Source organism: Astatotilapia calliptera, chromosome 6 (assembly GCF_964374335.1).
Source record: "Astatotilapia calliptera chromosome 6, fAstCal68.1, whole genome shotgun sequence".
Taxonomy (NCBI): Eukaryota; Metazoa; Chordata; class Actinopteri; order Cichliformes; family Cichlidae; genus Astatotilapia; species Astatotilapia calliptera.
The window spans coordinates 32,931,612-32,952,521 of record NC_137427.1 but is presented as its reverse complement, the minus strand read 5'-3'; the positions used below and the strand labels follow the sequence as shown (position 1 = coordinate 32,952,521).

The 20,910-nt window shown below is 38.4% G+C and overlaps 3 protein-coding genes across 3 annotated transcripts; all 3 read right to left on the bottom strand.

Annotated features, from left to right (window-relative positions):
* Positions 1-2,902: 2,902 nt before the first annotated feature.
* Positions 2,903-18,864, bottom strand: LOC145429334 (uncharacterized). The gene is made up of 7 exons (XM_080302598.1): positions 18,591-18,864; positions 18,397-18,501; positions 17,998-18,210; positions 8,279-8,620; positions 3,660-4,005; positions 3,525-3,582; positions 2,903-3,425 (listed from the first exon to the last, which is right to left on the bottom strand). Exons 1-7 carry the CDS (start codon positions 18,862-18,864, stop codon positions 3,183-3,185), a joined length of 1,581 nt encoding a protein of 526 aa, XP_080158724.1. The 3' UTR covers positions 2,903-3,182.
* On the bottom strand, positions 9,305-11,539 carry LOC145429151 (uncharacterized). Its single transcript, XM_080302193.1, has 3 exons — positions 11,028-11,539; positions 9,624-9,920; positions 9,305-9,549 (listed from the first exon to the last, which is right to left on the bottom strand). The coding sequence occupies exons 1-3, from the start codon at positions 11,080-11,082 to the stop codon at positions 9,305-9,307; spliced, it is 597 nt and encodes a 198-aa protein (XP_080158319.1). The 5' UTR covers positions 11,083-11,539.
* LOC145429150 (B-cell receptor CD22-like) lies at positions 14,031-17,788 on the bottom strand. The gene is made up of 4 exons (XM_080302192.1): positions 17,554-17,788; positions 16,584-16,929; positions 16,443-16,500; positions 14,031-15,210 (listed from the first exon to the last, which is right to left on the bottom strand). The coding sequence occupies exons 1-4, from the start codon at positions 17,786-17,788 to the stop codon at positions 15,073-15,075; spliced, it is 777 nt and encodes a 258-aa protein (XP_080158318.1). The 3' UTR covers positions 14,031-15,072.
* Positions 18,865-20,910: the final 2,046 nt, after the last annotated feature.

The following is a 20,910-nucleotide window of genomic DNA, read 5'->3' as shown; positions in this document are numbered from 1 at the left end:
CCAATCAGAAGTCTAGAAGCCTGGGTGGGAAAGAGTAAACAAAGATGGCTCATAGAAGTAGAACTGAGTCCTATGTGTGGAGGGACAGTAACTGTGTGTGTATATGTAAGTATTTAAACACTGCAGAGAGTACAATTAACAGTAACAGTATTTTTTCTAAGTCCGCCATTGTAGAAATTCATTTCACCGAAACAATAACGTGGCGCACAGTGTGATGTCAAAAAAGGCGCACACCTTTGACGCTGCATTTTCTCTGTTTTCCTCATCCACACGTAAATGCAAAAACGGAGTTTTTAAAAATCTCTGTTTTACGTGTGGACGAACGGTGCAAACGCATAGAGAAATCTGCGTTTTCAAAAATACCCGTGTATGTGTGGACGTAGCCTTAGAAACTAGGATCTGTTCTGGTTTTCATAAACTGTTCCAAATCTGAGGCCTTTAAATGAAAGTGAGGATTGACCAAGGAATGTTTTGTATTTTGCTAGTTTGCAGTCTTCATGAGCTGCTCCTCTTCTTAAACTCTGCTGCTGCTGACTTTTGAAATCATTCTCCTCCAAACATTCTCATGTCACACCTCTACTGATCTCACTGCACTGGTTCTATATTACATTTAGGCTTTGTATGGTAAAGCATCTGTGTCAATAGACTTTGCAGCCATATGTCACCAGTAGGACTCTCAGGTCATCTGATCAGGGTTTATTGTCCATTCCTACAAACTAAAGGTGACAGACCCTTTACAGATGTGGCCCCCTCTCTTTGGAATTCACTGTCCCATCAGCCTAAGACCTGTGAGTTGAGTGGATTCACTCAAAAAGCACCTAAAGACTCATCGTTTTAAAGTGCCATTTGGGTAGTTTTTATTTTGTTCTGTTTATTTCTGTTGTGGTCCTTTTTGCAGGCCAAATCAGTCAATGTGAGTGTGTAGTGTGTTTGTTGCAGATGCAGAGTATTGTGGGGGTCTGCTAATCCTGGAAGACGTTCCACACCTGCACACTGTTGAGCTGATTAGGGTCCAACTGTAAGAGGCTGGTGTTTCCATTTATTCAACACCAGATTTTATTCTGCATGTGCTAAACAAGCTTGGCTCCTGCGATGCTGATGTGTATGCTGTCGTTTCTGCTTTACTCACATTTGGCTTCTTTGCTCTTGCACCTCAGAAAACCAACTTATTTGGGAGTCTAGGTCACTTTCTTTCCAAGCTCCTTAAATAAATGTGTACTTCCCATTTGGTTGTGACTCTTTGTGTGTGGTCTGAACCTGCATTTTACATCTTGCTACTATATGCTGGATAGTCTCTGGGGCACCTTTGCACAGTTTAAAGAGCATATGTTCTTGTGCCGCCAGTTCAGAGCCTCTGTGCTGTCCTTTAAGCCGGCCTTTTCTAGCCACTGGTGGGATTTCTTGATGTGAACCAGTTCCTTTATCTATCCATATATCTCATGCAGGGGCTTGGTCATCTATGACTGTTTGTCATCACTATCTGTCTTCAGCTGCCTGAGGCATTCTTTTAGCAGCTTATCTAAGAGGCCGTCTTCCTGAAGTATTCATGGACGCCTCTCAATATAGCCGATATTTACAAAACTAAAAATGGTTGGCATAGTAATGTCCTACAATTCTCAAATTAATTTGTGGGACACAACAGAACATTTTAAACATTTAAAAGTCAGAGAAAACCAACATAAAAACTTAGAGAGAAGTTAGAGAGATCATCTTGAATGACTGTTTATATTAACCTGCATTCTGCTGTGGTGAGCAGAGATGTTTTCATATATGGGATCTGGGTTCATCTGAAGAGAGAAGGCAAATAATATAAGCAATGGGTTATTTAAAATTATAGAATAGACGGTGCTTTACAACAATGTTTTGTTAGTGTGCGTTAAGTGGGAGTGCAGGGTTGACATAAACTATTGAGGTAAGAGATCATCATAATTCTCAGACACATGAGTTGCAAGCAAAGAGTCATTGTGTTGTGCATGAAAGGTTTCCTCTATCAGTCTTTGTGGCAGGAGCAATGTGACAGGTAGATGGAGCATGAAGATTCACACTTTAAATCTCAATTCTGTTCTGTCATTCTCCCTTGCAGACTCTCTTTCATGCAACCATCTTCTTCTTCATCTCCACCTCATCCAAGTCACCTCGAGTTCCATCTAAGCCTCATCTTCATCATCACCAGCATCTAGACTCTGGGTCCTATCTTAAATCCTGTCACCACTGGCTTTTTGTTCTACCGTGATGGGTCATTGGAGACTAATCGCAGAATAGCTTAATTAATTCTCAATAAATTATCTTCAGTTCTTCCAAATGATCGCTCCTTATAGAGGATGAATTTGTGGAGTCTGCTATATCTGCAAGACTGAGCTGAATTCTGCTTTGGTGGCAGTTTTCTCATTTGCAGCTTCATTAAAACAGTAAAACTCTCATTACTCTGTTAGATTATTGATTGTTAATGTGGAATTACACTTGTTAGTTTAAAATGTGCATCTTGGTTTATTACCACCAAATTCTTCAAAAGAACATTTCATTACCAAACACAAACACTATACTATTTCAATATTCTTTTCTAACAGGATGATCATAGTTTTTTTTTTACTTTAATGAAGTTTAAAACTCTTATCACAACAAAAGAATTGAAAATATACTTTACTAACAGTGCATCTCCTATTAGCAACTTATACAGCAATAACACTGAAGTCGTTGCTTATGAGACAACTATTAGGATAATAAGCATACAATGAAAAGCATTTTCAACAACAAATATTCAATATGGCTTAAAATCACATAAGTTAGTGACAGATATATTTATTGTGGGGTTTTTGTATGTTGTTAAAAAAGGACACAGAAGGTGTGTCCTGCGGTAGAAAAAGAAATTAGGAAATTAAACTCAGACTTCAGAGGAAGGATCAAATTTGTGTAGTTCTACTTGGTGGATTCACGCTTATCAAGATCCTTTAAATGTGTTTTTGTAGTTACTTTTATCTCTCTTCTGGCAGTGAGTATAATAAATGTACTTCTACTCTCCTAATAAATGTAGACCAGAGAAATAGCACGATGCACACATCATTCACAGTAACAGCTTTCAACAAGTAAATATTTTTCCTCTGATTAGGTTGGCTGAGTTTCTGGTGACCTCTTCAGGTTGTACTCTGCCATGACATAAGCAGTTATTGACCATGACATCTCTCTCAAACGTTCACAGTAGAGTAAGTCTGTAAGTCTGTGTCTGCTGGAGTGACACCAGATGCTCCATCAGAGCTGAATCTGACAGCAGCATAATGAGAACACTCCGGTTGTCTGGGCTGATGTGACTGTACGGTGGAACAAAGAGGAACCACATGTTTGTTTCTGAAGTGGACTCTGCTGTAGTGGACTTCATCCTCCTGTTTTGGTTGTGTTGAGACGTTTTCATACACAGGACCAGGACTGAGCTGATAAAGACAAACAGCATTACATTATAATGCACTTTAAACTTGACTCCTTTTATTGTATGTTGGCAAAAATGAGTTTTTTTAAACTCTAATCTTTACCTGTTCAATTTGATCAGACCTTTCAGTTGTTGGAGACTGACCAGAAGTTCTCTTTTTCCTGGTTGAAGTTAATAAACTGAAAAATTAGTGACTTCAGAGCAGAGATTGAATCTACTGCTGTGAACCAACACTTACCTAACACACCAGCAGACAGTGAGAAGTATTAAAACCAACAGAGCTGCAGAAACTCCTGCAGCTGCTGGTGTCCATGTTCCTGTGATACTTTGGACAGTGAGAGTCTTTGGAGCAGAGCTGATCTCTTTGTTGGTTTTCACAGCACAGGAGTAGCTTCCTGCATCCTCCCTGCTGACTGGGTCTAGGATCAGATGTTTGTTCTGGTTCTCTCTCGGGGTCAGAGGTCGACTGTTCAAGTTCCAAATGTAGTTTGTGTTGTCAGTTAGAGGACAGCTGGTGCTGCAGGTCAGTGTGACTCTCTGACCCTCTGTCACCACTGCAGAAGGACTCATCTTCACTCTCAGCTCTGAAAGAAGAACATTGGCAGTGTTGTAAAGTATTGTTGGGCAACAATGGTAAAATCCACGGTTTTTACCAAATCAAGGGCCTGTGCAACATCAGCCCAATCCTGACCTTAGAACCAATGATGGGCCGTCTCAACCACAGCCTAAACCTCACTTAATACCAAACGATGGCAGTCGTCCATATAATGACACTGATGAACTGGGTGCGCTGAGATGCCACCTGCAGGAGGCTCAGTGCATGTGCAAAACCAATCTTTACAAAATGACAGCTGCAAACCACAAAGCTGCTGCGGCTAAAACACAGAATAATTGGTGGTGTGTGAATAAGGCACGGCGAGTCCACAGGTCACAGTATTAAGCCATTATTGACTTGCATCACACCACAACACACCCCAACTCATGAGTCCCCGTGGTTTTAACTCGGCGAGCGTGATTAAGGATGCTGTGCAGGTGCGTCTGCCCTCCATGCACGGCACCGCCACCACACCTCACCACAATTGGCTTCGCCTGCAGCTACAGTCCTGCAGAGAAAATGCTGAAAAAAACCATCCTTGAAGAACTGGAACAGGCTTGCAGAAACACAGATCCGAGGACACAACAACACCTGAGCTCCTGTTGAAGACAGCAACACAGCTGCAGAGCTGAGTGTGGACGCTTCAACACGAACTGCTGAAGCTCCACACACAGACTCTACAGACGTGAAAACCGATCGAGAAGCTTAGTTGGAGGTCCAGTGTAAAAAACAGTAAGAAGAGATCGAACAACTCCATGAGCAGCTCCTCAAAACTCAAAAGAATCTTGAAGAGGAAGTTGCAAAGCGCAAAGATCAGGAACAAAGAGCCCGATGTGAGCTCGCTAAGATGAAAGACAAACTCAGCACCAGTGAGGCTCTTCGTGAAAAAAATGATTTGAAGGCGCAAAACTTAAAAGAAGAGCTGAAACCAAAGCTTCCCACCAGAAAATCATGGAGAAGCAAAACCAGGAGAACACAACAATCCGAAACCAACTCAGGCAAACAGAGTAAGAAAAGATCTCATTTCAGGAGTCTTTGCTGTCTCTGCAAGAGACAAGAAAAAAAAAAAGCAAGAAGACCAGTCCAACGTTGCCAATCCTGAAAATTCTCCAGCCCAAGACAAGACACTACATCAGTCAAGATCAGGAAAAGAGGCCAGTTTATCAAACCAGAAAAAGACGCAACACTTCAGGAGAATCAGCCAGAAAAAGAGGAGGCCAGCGCTACTAAACCAGAAAATCCAGAGGCCCGAGATGACCAAGTGCCAAAAGAAAAACCAAAAAAGAAAAAGAAGCGCAACTGGTTTTGGAGACTATTCACTCCATCTAATAAAATATCAGCAATTTACAACTAAATAGTAACAGTTACTTCCAGTGCCTAAACATCCATTTTTAGGCATATTTACTTTAATATTTATCCATCCGCTTCTCTTTTTCAGGGTTGCGGGGAGCGCTGGAGCCTATCCCAGCTGTCATAGGGCAAGAGGCGGGGTACACCCTGGACAAGTCACCAATCGGTTGCAGGGTCAACACACAGAAACAGACAACCATTCGCGTTCACACCTATGGGCAATCTGAATTACTCAATTAACCTATCCCCACAAACTGCATGTCTTTGGACGCTGGGAGGAAGCTGGAGTACCCGGAAGAATCCACGCAAACATGGGGGGAACATGCAAACTCCGCACAGAAAGATGGAATTGAACTCAGGACTTTCTTGCTGTGCGGCAACAGTGATCACCACTGTGCCACCGTGCACATAATATTTGCTTTAATATTGAGTTGTGTATAACTTTGTCATCGGCTCCACCCCCCAACCGGTCGCGGCAGATGGCCGCCCCTCCCTGAGCCTGGTTCTGCCGGAGGTTTCTACCTTTTGAAAGGTAGTTTTTCCTCCCCACTGTCACCAAGTGCTTGCTCGTAGGGGATTATTGGGTTTTTTCTTTAGTTCAGTTCATTTGTATGTAAATACTGTTGGATTGAATTGAACTGAATTAAAGAAGATTTTTATGAGACAGAGTAGTCACTGAGTGAACCAGGGTATTATAACATCTTACGCATAAATAATTACGATCAACCCATTAAATAAATAATTGGATTTACCAAAACATCTGAAGTGTGAACATTTAATTTTGTTTCATTTAAAACATATGAAAATGTCAAATTACATCAATATAACAGCAGAAATAAAAATGTTTACATCCTGGTTGAAAACTTTGTTCTGTGAATGATATCCACTGTGTCTGTGCTGTTGATGCCTTTTAAAAGCATTCCTAATAGCATCTATCAAGTAATATGCCTTGCTCAATGGTTCTTGGAAGTATTAACAGTTTTTGTAATTTGCTTTATAAATTCAAATTCTACAGCCTTATACTAGTAATCGCTTGTGCTACATGCGGGAGGCAGGTAGAGTCAGCTCAGTGTCCAGCCATTATTATGAAAGTTCTCTCTTTGGCATCCACAGACGCAACAGCTCATAACAAAATGGTGCAAACAGAGGTGAATCCACATAAATATACTTTTTATATCTGAAAGTCCTGAAGAGCACAGTGTTATGTAAAAAAGTAGGAAATTAGTTTTTGATTTATAATTTCTTTGTTGTAACAATTCTTTGTGGCAATAAATCTTATATAAAAAAAAAAAAAGCCTGTATTTTTTTTCCCTTTTTTTACCATCAAATAGTGATATGTTTGCAAATAAAATGTTTTATTGATTTAAACAGCAGAGTTGAGTATGTGGGTTAAATGCATAAAAAAAAAAAACTTGCCCACTCTGGAATGCCCTACAGCATGGGTGTCCAAGTCCAGGCCTCAAGGGCCGGTGTCCCTGCAGGTTTTAGATGCATCCCTACTCCAACACAGCTGAGTCAAATGGTTGGATTACCTCTTCGGCATGCCATCAAGTTTGATTCAGGTGTGTCGGAACAAGGATCCATCTAAAAGCTGCAGGACAGTAGCTCTCCAGGACTGGAGTTGGACACCCACGCCCTACAGCTTATTCTGATGTTGTCTCTTGTTTTGGGCTCCTGGTATCCCAGCAGCTGACAATCGTGTGCCTGATTGGGGCCTGATTAGCTGCACCTGTTAGCATGGACGCTGCTACAGCTAACAGTCAGTGTCTGCTCTAAGCATAGCATGTTTGACTGATTCGGAAAGGGCCAGTGCCATAGGGCAACTTCAAGCTGGTGTTAGGGCTAACCCAGCCCAAGAATACGACAACGCAAGAACACAGTTTCCTCGCCTCCTCAGCACATAAGACCGCTATGCTGTCTTTCACAGATTTGCAATAAAGGTTTGCACAATATGAGTCTAGATTCTGCCAATGATAGTTGAATCATAGGTTTAAAGTGTGGCAAAGCTGGCTGACTGGCTGTGGATATCATCCCACAGCAGTGTGTGATCAGTATGAGGAGGAAGTGAAAGGCTGGTTTGATTGTGTCTGGTTCTTCCATATGCTTGTCTTGTTTGTTCTTACTTCATCCAATCCAACAAAAAACATTAAAGGAGAGTCAACAGGAGAATAAACTGTTTGACAACTGCTGTTCATGGGTGTAGCCCACATACGCAACTGTTCTGCTCAACCAACAAATCCATTTTCATTACCAGTGTGGCTAGATTTCAGGAGAAATGAACAAGCTTTCCAACAGTATAAAATGTATTGTTACAGCAAAGAAACAATCAACCAAACACAAATTTCTTTACTTTGTATGTTAAGTTTACATATACATTTTCATGTGCAGAAAAAACTTGGAAGATAATCCCTTTGTCTTTTTGTATATTAGCACTTTAAATTTTGATAGTTGAAGTATGTAGATCTGTAAGGCATAAAAAAACCCTTCTGGATTATGTGGAAAATTGCTACAATCTGAAAACAGGCAGTTTTTCTGAGTTCATTTAAAGTCTAATATTCAGAGATACATGGTTGTGAGAGGATGTCAGCATTTGAAGTGATGATCTTAAAGAATGTGATTTATGTAGATTCAACTAAAACAGTCCACAAGTAGATTTAAAATAAACAACCTGAAACACTGACAGCTGAGAATCGAACACATGACTGTATCACCTGTAAATATAAAACACTGACACAATGAGTACTTCAGATTCTGATAAATAAATTTCTTAAAAGGTCTGAATATTTTGACGTTTTTAAATGCAGGACTCTTACTTGTTATGGCGTTATGGCTGATATTTTCTCGCTATTAAATGATCTGAACAGTTCTTAAACCTCTAAGTAAAGTCTGCTGAGTAAGAAATCAAGATTTACCTGTGACAATCAAAAAGACTCCAGGCAGATCAGACTGTGTCCATCCTTCATGATCTTTGTTGAATCTGAATGTGTATCCTCCTGAGTCATTCTTCTTCAGGTTGTTGATGGTCAGGATGTGTTGGTTCTTCATGTTGTCCTGATACTTCACACGACCTGCAGCCTCAATCAGCTCTTCAACTTCCACTTTATCTTTTCTCCATTTTTTACTCCAATACTTAAACTCTGCCTTCATGTTGTCAGGATGTGAGTATTCACATGTGATGTTGACTGAAGATCCTTCCAGAGCACAGATTCTCCTGCTGACATAATTCCTGATCCGGCATTTTTTATCCTGAACACCTGAAATATAGATGGAAGATTTAGAGTTGTTTGAATGGTCTGTATGCTGAAACTTTTGTCTATAATTAACTGACAGAAAAAAACGAGTTGTGTATTACTCACAGACTTCTGCAGACTCAAGGTACTTGTGGTTTTTTACAGCACAAGAGAACTTGTATGTTGAATTGTTGTGAGTTAAACATTGTTGATTCTTGTAGTTTCTGCTTGTGTTTCTGCAGCTCATGTAGGCAGTTTGAGGGTCAAACAGCTTACAGGTGGTGTTACAGGTCAGTGTGACACTATCTGATGTGTAGGAGGTTTTTTGAACACGAACCTCTGAAAGATGATTAAAAAGTTTTCATAAGACACAATAATGTACAAAATTTTATTTCTGTTTTTAGAATGCCTGCTACTAGATTTATTAACAAAGGTAATATTTAGCCTTATCTTATATAAGGAAAATGACATTAAACTAATATAGAGGTTTGATGGAAGATATTTGCTTATTTGTTGAAGCTTCACCTCTGGGATATGTGATGGAGCACAGCTCATCTACTGATGTCTTCCTGTAAGAACACATTCTCCCTTTAGCATAGGTCACACTGAAGCAGGTCTCTGTGAGGGAATCTGTACAACAAAGAAATAATATTGATTCAAATGATTCACTGTGTGACTCATTGTGTTTGTTTTGTTGCACAATAAACATCATGACTCACCCACAGAGACTTCAGGGGCTCTGAGATGCTCGTAGCCTTTGACAGCACAGGAGTATGTGACTGCTTCCTCACTGCTGAGCAGCTCTTGGTACCAGGGAGACCAGTCCTCATAGAGAAACTCTCTGTTCTTGTACCAGATGTAGGCTGCAGGCTTTTCAGTCAGAGGACAGCTGCTGCTGCACATCAGTGTTACTGTCTGTCCCTCTGTGGCAGGAATCACCTTTACCTGCAGCTCTGAGAGGATGATGGAGAACAACTTATACAATGATGTCATTTGGAAAGTTATTAATGAGTAAAAGTCACTGTACCTGTAACTACTTGAAGAGTAATATTACTGAGTGAACAGTTTCCTGGTCTGTCTGTAGTCTTCATACAGCAGTAAGTGTTTGCATCACTCTCTCTTAGATCATTGATGGTTAAAGTTGACTTTTTCTCTTCAGACATGTTGTACGTTACACGTTGTCCATCCACAGAGAGCTCACTCATTGATCCATTTAAGTGTACAGTGAACCATTTGCTGCTTGAGGTCAGATGTTGATGTGAGCAGTGCAGATCCACTGATGAACCTTTGAGAGCACAGATCCTGGTTTCTCCTCCATTAACACCTTTAACACAAACTTGCATTAGTGAGCAGATCAGCTGTGATTGTTGCTGTTCGCTGACATTTAAAGTTAAGAGTAAATGTAAAAAAACTCAGACATTAGAAAGACAAACTAACCACCTCACCTTGCTGGGTTAACTTCTCTTTATTAAAGCAAAGGATTAAAATGACGACAGAGTGACAGTTTCATATTCAGTTTAACACATTGCACAGTGAAACTTAACTTCCTGTACATGCATCTTCCTCTTCATGTACGTGTATGCTGTGTCTTTAGGCATGAGAAATTACATGCAACCATTTCCCACATTATTTACAACACAAAGTGTATTTTAGTACTTTGTGTTGTCTCTACAGCATGCTGTTGTCTTTAGTCACATGTTCAAGTTCAAGTTTATTTTTTCCTTTTGTGAGAGCAGAAAGCTGCAGAGGTGTTAAAACGGTTTTCTGTTTCTGGTTTATGATGGAAACACGTCTGTGGTGTCAAAGAATCTCCAGACTGATGCTTCGTGAGCATGAACAGCTGTAATGATGTAAACCTTACTCTGGTGTCAAGCTGCAGCTGCTCTTTGTATCAGTGTAAAGGATCATGATATTTCAAAGACAGCAGTACCAAGCACTGTTTCATGGGAATTTGTAGTTCTTGTGTTGTGTTTCAGGGGCTTTAAACTGATTTTAACAGCTGTTTTCTGTTGGTTTCACTCTTTTTAAACCTCCATCTGGGCTGAGAGTGGATTGTTCCATTAATGATGTTCTAATGACAAAATATTCATTCTGTGAGCTGAAAATTTTTTTTTTCTGATTTCTTTATATGTTCATGGCTTTTAAGAGTTCAAGTGTGAAGAGTCCTGCATGGTTGCTGTTCAGTTTCCCTTCAGTGGATTAACACAACATTCATTACAAACATCTGTTTAGATATGTTTCTACTCTGTTCCAGTCATTCAGTGATGATATTATTGTCCTTTTGTGCACTTCAGGAGCTCTTCAAAGCAGAACTTCTGCTGCCTAACAGTGAATCTCATGTTTTCTAACATTCTTTAATAACCTTTGTAAGTTTTTCTAAACATTTTTATAGTCTTCAGTTATCATAAGGAGGAGAAAGAGGCATTCCTACCTGAGAGACACAGAATGAAACCCACCCCAAAAAATCCAGCTTCTGCCAAGATCATGATTGCTGTAGATTTCAGCTTCTAGTCTGAAAGTTGGTTGTTTGAATCTTGAAAAGATCTTTACAGCTGAGTGTGCTCGCAGGAAAGGCTGAAAACAGAACGGACAATTGTGAACATCACTGCACCTAAAGATAAACTCTTTGCAGCTTTAACAGCATTACATCACTTCCTCCTTTTTAGAAAGAGCACACCTCTAGTAAGAAAGTATGGATTACAACAATTTATGCAGGGACAGAGACCACAAATACACACATAGAAGGATAATTAGGGAGACAGGGAAGATATCTGGGGAGAACGAGACACAAGTGAGTGAAATCACTGCAGATTAGCCAAACAAGTAGAACTAAATACAAAGCACAAAAGACAAGAGACTATAAAAAACAGGAAATGACTAACACCGAGACAGAGACTCAAACATACAGACAAGACACAGACACAAGATTGAACGAGAAAACCATAACCAGCTAAATGCTATTAAACAGGCCACAGACTGATAGTCTCTTGTCCTGTATCCATTGTGTCCCCTTTCACTTGCTCTGTTTCATTATTTTTGATTTGTTCCAGCAGTGTGCCCTCCTGTTTCCAATCGCCTTGTTATCATGCAAGTATTTAACTCTTCACCGTTCCCCTGTCTCTCATCGTGTCCTCCAGATTAGCACAGTGTTTAGTGAGGTGTGTATGGTCTCTTGTTTACATCTAGTCATGAGTTCTATAGACAACAGAGTCTTTATTTGTAGTTTATCTTTTTTATGCTTTGTTTGGTGTTTCTTTGTACTTTTCCTAGTTTTTAGTTTGCTTTCTCAACCAATAAAGCTGCCACTTTCAGTTAACTATTCCATCTCTGAGTCCTGGGTTTGGGTCCTACCCCTGCTCACCACACAGCTCACCTTGGCAAAGATTCCTGTTTGGTTGCTGTTTAGTTTTCCCTGAAATGCTTTAACAGAACATTCATTAGGAAATGTGTGCAAATGTATCTTGTTTACACACCTTTCTACTCTGTGCCATCCATTCACTGATGGTAAAATTGCACCAGACTTTGATACATTTCAAGAGTTTAACATCCTCTTACTTAACAGTGAATCACATGTTTTCTTACACCCTTTAATAACTTTCCAGAAATTTTCTACTATTGAAACATTTTTTTTCAGTCTTCAGTCATCATAAGAAGAAGAAATAGTAATTCCTACCTGAGAGGTAAAGAATGAAACCCAAAAAGAAAAATCCAACTTCTGCCAACACCATGACTGACATACAATCAATCACTAATCAAAAAGTTGATTGTATGAGTCTTTACAGCTGAATATTCTCACAGGAAACGCTGAAAACAGAACTAATGTCAGTGGGCCTAAAGATAAACCACATGCAGCTTTAACACAATTAACACTTCCTCATTCATGATGGTTTTTAGAAGGAAACCCCCTAATTAGGACTTTTATAACACAGCAGCGTAAATTCACTTCTGGATAGTTTTAACAACATTCTTATCCATTTTATAATTATTAATAACATGAAGAAACAAAAATATATTTTACATTACTTAAATATAAAGTATATTGTTGATTTTAAGAAACTGAGTGTACTGTACATTACAAACCTATATAGTAGATTACAAATGACACTAAGTATCGATATATGTAAAAGTGGCTCAGCACCTCATACAATATTTAAATCAAAACACTGCAACTACAGCCTAAAAATTAACATAGTACTACAATGTGCTACTGTACTGTAGATGTGTCAGATTACACAAACTGTTACCCACTTCAATATATTTTTAATGGTTCATTTCAAGGTTTATGAGAATTAATCACTTTTTGAAAGAAATAATTACACACTAACATATTTATGATTGTATATTTATGAGAACAATTTTCTTCCTTTTTTCTGTAAAAACAAACAAACAAACGACTGACTGCACCTTTAGAAACGTTTGCACTCGCCTGACGTAGCGGTGATGCAATATCAAGTTCCGCCAGTAGATGGCAGTAACAGATTGGATAAATGAGTGAGTAGCACAGTAATCATAGCAGAAGCAAGAAACCACCGTTGCAGGGGAGAGACGGTCAGGTGTACATGTAAAGGTAAGCTTTTGAGTTTCTTTTTATTAAGTCTGGAAACATGGGGGATCCCAGGTTTCACACTTTGATTAAAAAAAAAAAATCCCTCATCATTTCCATTGGATCACAGCTGATCACAGACTTCAGCTTGGCCAAATTCCCCCTTAAAAAAAATGTAGATTACATACATAAAAACATACATAAAAATAATTAGTATTTCTTAAATATTTTTTTTAGGAACAGTGTTGTTTATTTACTTTGATTTGGCCATCTTTAAGGTGTGTTTCTCTTTAAAGGTGTTTCTATTACACTGTGTGCAGACTGAGTCCCCAGCTGTCTCAGGAGGACCAGTCCTGGTGGACATGTTGTGGGAGACTCAAATGGATGAGAAAAAAGGAGATCCTCTAATCTCTAGCAAAAATACACGGAAACAACTGTGTAGTTTTCTTTCTTTTCTCGTACCACACAAAGGTCAGAGGGTCCGTCAGAAAACACAGGGTCAGGGATCGATCTCTTTGGCAGGAATCCCCTTTACCTGCAGCTCAGTGAAATATAAATAAATAACATTCATATATTGATTATTAAAGTCATTATTTTGTTAGTTGGTAAAACCATTGTACCTGCAACACATAAAATCTGCTTTGCTGACAGTTTTGTGATTTGTCAGCAGTTTCTCTGCAGCAGGAAAAAACTTCACTGCTCTATGTTAGACTGTTAGAGTGACGTTCCTCTCTGCTCCCATGATGCTGTACATTATAGGATCACTTTATTTCTTGCAGTGGCTTGTTGATCTGAGCAGGACAGATTCACTGATGAACCTTTCAAGGCACATATTCTGTTTTGTTTTCCCAGAACACCTTTAACACAACATTTGAATAATAAACATTACTGTTAAGGATTAGAATCTGGTACTTTAATACAGTTGAGAGAACATAGCAGGAAGAGAAACAACAGGTGAAAACAACAGTAAACTTCCTGTTTTCTAAAATAATTTCATAACTTTTGCATTTACATTGAAGATACAGAATTCCAGCAACATCATCAGGAGGAGGAGAAACAAATTATTTTTACCTGAAAGACACAGAATGAAACACAAAAACAAGCCTCCAGCTTTGGTCACCATCATGGCTGCTATATGTTTTTAGTCTAAATGAGAAAGAAGGTTGTATGTTGATTAACATTATTATGATAAATGGCTGATTACTGGTAGTACATATTTCTTAAAACTCATCAGAGATTAGAAAATATCAGAACTATGAATAAATGTCAGAAATCAACTTCTGTCTAACAGGAATGACCAACTTGTGTGAGTGTGGCTGCAGACAAACTGCATTTAGCTTTAACATCATCACTTCCTCATTTATCTTTTTTTTCTCTCGAAGATGAGCCCTCTAGTGAAGAATTGATGTATTGCAGGTGGTTTTTCCACTTCATACTGATTTTACCTCTGAGGTTTTTGTTTTGTACTACTTATCAACATTCTCTGGATTTAAACATGTGATATGACCACATTTCATTACATTTTCATCCCCCCCCCCCAAAAAAAAAGTTCCTGCAGACATGATAGCGTGTTTTCATTTCTGCCAGAAACAGTTAGTTTTACATTTAAAAGTGCAAATCAGCCAAAAGATAGTTAAAAAAAAGCAAGAACACACTTCTTTTTTATAAAGTTGTCCTATTTTTTTGTCTTGAGTTATGTTTCACAGGAATTTTTAACACATGTATTTCATTATCAGACATGTTTGAATGGGAAAGCTCAGACATTTCTGTATTTCTGTTATTCCTTTCTGTATTTTATGTTCCAGTACAGAGAGTACAAACACTGACAGATGAAGCAGCTTTGGTGTCTCTGCTATGATACTGAACTCATTTTAGACACAAAAACCTTAAGGGGAAACGGTCCCTTTAAATCACCATGGTAACAACCTTTTCTTTAGTGAGCAGGCAGTGGCTCGATGGTGGAGTAGAGGTCAGCTGTGTGGTTGTCATTGAAGTGCAGTCTGCTGTAGTGATGATCATTCTGCTCTGCTGACTGAGTTGAGATGTTTCCATACATGAGGTCAGGGTTCATCTGAGGAGACGAGACAGTTATTATAAATTCATATTAAACTGCATTAAACATTTCATTGTTCTATCAGAATATTATAAAATATCTGTTTGTAGGTCTGAGCTGATAAAGGTTGGTTCATTGGCTTATTAAAAAACTATTTAAATCACAGGTTTTCATGCCATTGAATTCAGAGAGAGCTGATGTTTCCCATCAGTTATATCACTACTGTTTAATCCAGTCAGTTACAAAACCGACATATGAGACTGATATGAATCTACTGTGTTGTAAGAACTGTTAATGTAAAGTTTCTATTAAATGTGATACAATGATAAACAGGTTAGTGTAAATGTCTTGTCTTATAGTGATATATCAATGCTTAAAAAACAATCAAATAGTTGTACTTGACAGGAAAAAAAAAATCAAAGGATAAAGTTGCATTGAAGAATCTTTGTTACTGATGCTCATCAGTAATCATGATTCTTAAAGGCACTATGACCACAACCACCTCAGGAGCAGGTTTTGTTCTTGATTAGACATCAGCAGGTATGAAGTCATCACAGGCTAAACAATCATTTGTCAAGAAAATAGCATCACTATTTTAGGACATTTCCTTTGATAGAAGTACGGTCTAAAGTTTTTAAAGAGCCTCTAAAGTCTTTGCATTTCCCTGAGAAGGATCAGTAAGAATACAGATTTTTAGAGGACTCTTTATTTTTTGACTTTTGACTGTTGGCTGCAAAAAAATTTAAGACACTTGCCAGGAATATTGACGCCTGTAATTATTTATATGTGATAATAAAACAGAGCACCTGTTTCTACTTGTAGACCTTATTTCAAATTTGCACATAGACAAAGTATTATCATTGAATTATGTTTATAAGGTAATTATTTTCTTTATATGATAGTTTCTTGATCAATTCTTAACTTTAATTGATAAGCCTGATCAATTTTTACATCTGCTTTTTTTTTTTAACCAACATTTTGTTTTCCTGTCTTCAAATGCTATGCAGCAGTTCTGATCACACTGCTAAATACTGACACATTAATTGATTGGCTTTAATACTAAAATACTGTACAGTGTGATCAATACAGACACACACACACACACACACACACACACACACACACACACACACACACACACACACACACACACACGCAAACATTTTTTTCCTGATGGAGAATAAATGATCATTCAAATAAACAGTAATAGAACAGATGAGGAGTTGTTCTTGTTTGAATCCTGTTAGTACCTGCTGTTCGTTGTGTGAAGTTTCCCTTCTTGGAGGTTGACTGAAAGTCCTCTTTTTCCTGATTCATAAAAATTAATGAAAAAGTCAAGAAACATGACATTAAAAATAACAGGATCATTTTGAAAGAAAACATATGTTTACCTAACACACCAGCAGACAGTGAGAAGTATTAAACCCAGCAGAGCTGCAGAAACTCCTGCAGCTGCTGGTGTCCATGTTCTTGTGATACTTTGGACAGTGAGAGTCTTTGGAGCAGAGCTGATATCTTTGTTGGTTTTCACAGCACAGGAGTAGCTTCCTGCATCCTCCCTGCTGACTGGGTCTAGGATCAGATGTTTGTTCTGGTTCTCTCTCGGGGTCAGAGGTTGACTGTTCAAGTACCAAATGTAGTTTGTGTTGTAAGTCAGAGGACAGCTGGTACTGCAGGTCAGTGTGACTCTCTGACCCTCTGTCACCACTGCAGAAGGACTCATCTTCACTCTCAGCTCTGGAAGAGGAACATTGGTCAAAAACAAAAAATCTCCTGTGTGGCTTAGACATGAAAGATGGTTTCATGACTTTACTACAAAACCTCCTTGGTACAAGAACCAAAAAACCTCTCGGGTTTACACAATCCTTTTCTCCAGTGATGAAAAGTATTTATTTATTAAAGCAGTGTACTTAAGTACAAATTCAAGGTACTTTTGCTTTCAGTTTTGTGTAACTTTATATTCCACTATCTCAAATGATTATACTTTTTACTCTTCAATATTTATCCATCTTGCTATGTCTGGTATTAAAACTATTGTATTAAACCTGAAAAGAGTCAAATTTAATAATGTAAATATATTTAGAAATTAACGGGTGACAGCAAAACTACAAATGATTATTATGATTTAAGGAACTCCAGTTTGAAATACCAAACAATCTGTGCATAAAACTGTCAAAATTAGCTAAGCACAGATGGGGAAAACTTTTATTTATTTAAGTTGATTTCTTGAAAACATGTAAATACTTTCAAGGTGTTACAGTGTGCTGATACTATATTCACAACATTTGAATATTTCTTCCACCTCTGCTCCTGTTCAGACATTAATGAGTAAAGTCTGCTGAGGGAGAAGTTTAGATTTACCTGTGACAATCAAAAAGACTCCAGGCAGATCAGACTGTGTCCATCCTTTATGATCTTTGTTGAATCTGAATGTGTATCCTCCTGAGTCATTCTTCTTCAGGTTGTTGATGGTCAGGATGTGTTGGTTCTTCATGTTGTCCTGATACTTCACACGACCTGCAGCCTCAATCAGCTCTTCAACTTCCACTTTATCTTTTCTCCATTTTTTACTCCAATACTTAAACTCTGCCTTCATGTTATCAGGATGTGAGTATTCACTTGTGATGTTGACTGAAGATCCTTCCAGAGCACAGATTCTCCTGCTGACATAATTCCTGATCCGGCAGTTTTTATCCTGAACACCTGAAATATAGATGGATGATTTAGAGTTGTTTGAATGGTCTGTATGCTGAAACTTTTGTCTATAGTTAACTGACAGAAAAAAACGAGTTGTGTATTACTCACAGACTACTGCAGACTCAAGGTACTTGTGGTTTTTTACAGCACAAGAGAACTTGTATGTTGAATTGTTGTGAGTTAAACATTGTTGATTCTTGTAGTTTCCGCTTGTGTTTCTGCAGCTCATGTAGGCAGTTTGAGGGTCAAACAGCTTACAGGTGGTGTTACAGGTCAGTGTGACACTATCTGATGTGTAGGAGGTTTTTTGAACACGAACCTCTGAAAGATGATTAAAAAGTTTTCATAAGACACAATAATGTACAAAATTTTATTTCTGTTTTTAGAATGCCTGCTACTAGATTTATTAACAAAGGCAATATTTAGCCTTATCTTATATAAGGAAAATGACATTAAACTAATATAGAGGTTTGATGGAAGATATTTGCTTATTTGTTGAAGCTTCACCTCTGGGATATGTGATGGAGCACGGCTCATCTACTGTTGTCTTCCTGTAAGAACACATTCTCCCTTTAGCATAGGTCACACTGAAGCAGGTCTCTGTGAGGGAATCTGTACAACAAAGAAATAATATTGATTCAAATGATTCACTGTGTGACTCATTGTGTTTGTTTTGTTGCACAATAAACATCATGACTCACCCACAGAGACTTGAGGGGCTCTGAGATGCTCGTAGCCTTTGACAGCACAGGAGTATGTGACTGCTTCCTCACTGCTGAGCAGCTCTTGGTACCAGGGAGACCAGTCCTCATAGAGAAACTCTCTGTTCTTGTACCAGATGTAGGCTGCAGGCTTTTCAGTCAGAGGACAGCTGCTGCTGCACATCAGTGTTACTGTCTGTCCCTCTGTGGCAGGAATCACCTTTACCTGCAGCTCTGAGAGGATGATGGAGAACAACTTATACAATGATGTCATTTGGAAAGTTATTAATGAGTAAAAGTCATTGTACCTGCAACAACTTGAAGAGTAATATTACTGAGTGAACAGTTTCCTGGTCTGTCTGTAGTCTTCATACAGCAGTAAGTGTTTGCATCACTCTCTCTTAGATCATTGATGGTTAAAGTTGGGTTTTTCTCTTCAGGCATGTTGTACGTTACACGTTGTCCATCCACAGAGAGCTCACTCATTGATCCATTTAAGTGTACAGTGAACCATTTGCTGCTTGAGGTCAGATGTTGATGTGAGCAGTGCAGATCCACTGATGAACCTTTGAGAGCACAGATCCTGGTTTCTCCTCCATTAACACCTTTAATGAAAACTTTCATTAGTGAACAGATTTATTATTTTTGTTACTCTCTGTTTTTATATCATGAATTTTAAAATAATGTTATAACTGCAGTGTAAGAAATAACTTGAGTATTTTAAGTTATAGACAGCTTATATAATTTATAATATATTTATAATAATATAATCCTTTTTATTCATGTTTAGTGACTCCTAAATAATTACTCATATCTTAGAGGCAAAGCACAAATTGAACACGGTATCAGACACCCATCATTTGTTCTTGTTGTAACTTTTACATGTAACGTTGAGAGAATAAATACAACAGCTTGAATATTAAAAAGACAATCTAAGTGCACCAGCTAACAGGACAGTTTCGTATTTAGTTGTCTAACACATCGAACACACAAAACACGACTTCTTTCTTTCATTTGAGTCTGTTTTGTTCATCATATTATAAATGACGTGTTCTTTGAGGTTGTTTTTGCAAGAGCAGGAAGCTGCAGTGGTGAAAACTGTTGTCTGTCTGGTTTATAATGGTAACACCTCTGCGGTGAAACAGAATCTCCAGGCTGAAGATCAGCGATCAACATGAACAGCTGTGATGATGAACTCTGCTTACTCTGCTGTTTTTAACAGCAGAGTAAGCAGAGGTAATTGGAAGTAATTGGAATCACAAACAGCTTTAACATTCACACAGCATGTGTGTTCTAGAAAACCCCCACAAACAATGACTTGGGATAGGAATTTTATAAGGTGCCCTTCAGAGGTCAGATGCACTGCAACATGGAAAAAAGAAACAAAAAGCTGCAAAAACATGCAAAACACAATGGAAGTGTTGTTGGGGCGACAACAATATGATTTCCTGCATGTTTTTGTGTCTCACAACATCAACGAATACTCATCTTCTCATCAGCATGTCTCAGTGCAATCCTTTTTATCAGCAATCTTTAAGCAGCTGTTCTGTCACACTTTATTTTTATTATTTTATATTATTTATTTTTTATTACACAGGAAGATGTAATAAAAAAATCGCCTACAAATAGAAATGCACGTGTAAAGAAGAAACAGAACAGCTTCAACACAAAATAAAAAATGCACAGGTACATAAATCAACAATATTCTTATGGGGTGTGAATGTGTGTATCTTTGTCACAAAATGTACTTGAAAATGACATGGGATGCCACAATAACGCTCCCATGAGACAGAGGCAAACGGAGATGGATCCGGGAGAACCGGGCCATCTGCAGCCCTGTAGAGCAGCGGTCCCAAAAGTTTTTTGCGCCACCTGTTTAATGTCAGACAATATTTTTACAGACCAGCCTTTAAGGTGTTGCGGATAAATACAACAAAATAAAATGATACAACCAAGACAAAAACTGTGTAATTTTATAAATATAATAATAAATGTGAATTCACCTTGTAATTGTGTAACATTATCAGCAACATCCTCCTGAAATGCACCAAAAACATCCCCCTCTCTGCCCCTTAATGCTCTCTGGTTGCTATGGTAACTCGGAAATATTTCTCTCAAAATAAGACACACAACTACAACACGGGAAAAGACCCAGGTAAGCCAATTTAACAATAAAAATCCTGAAAACCATAAATTTCACACCTGAGCCTCAACTCTCGTGGCATGGTACCAAACGACACATGGACCGGTACTGGTCTTTTGCCCGGGTGTTGGGGACCACTGCCGTAAAGTACTGAAGACCTAAGGCCACACATCTTGG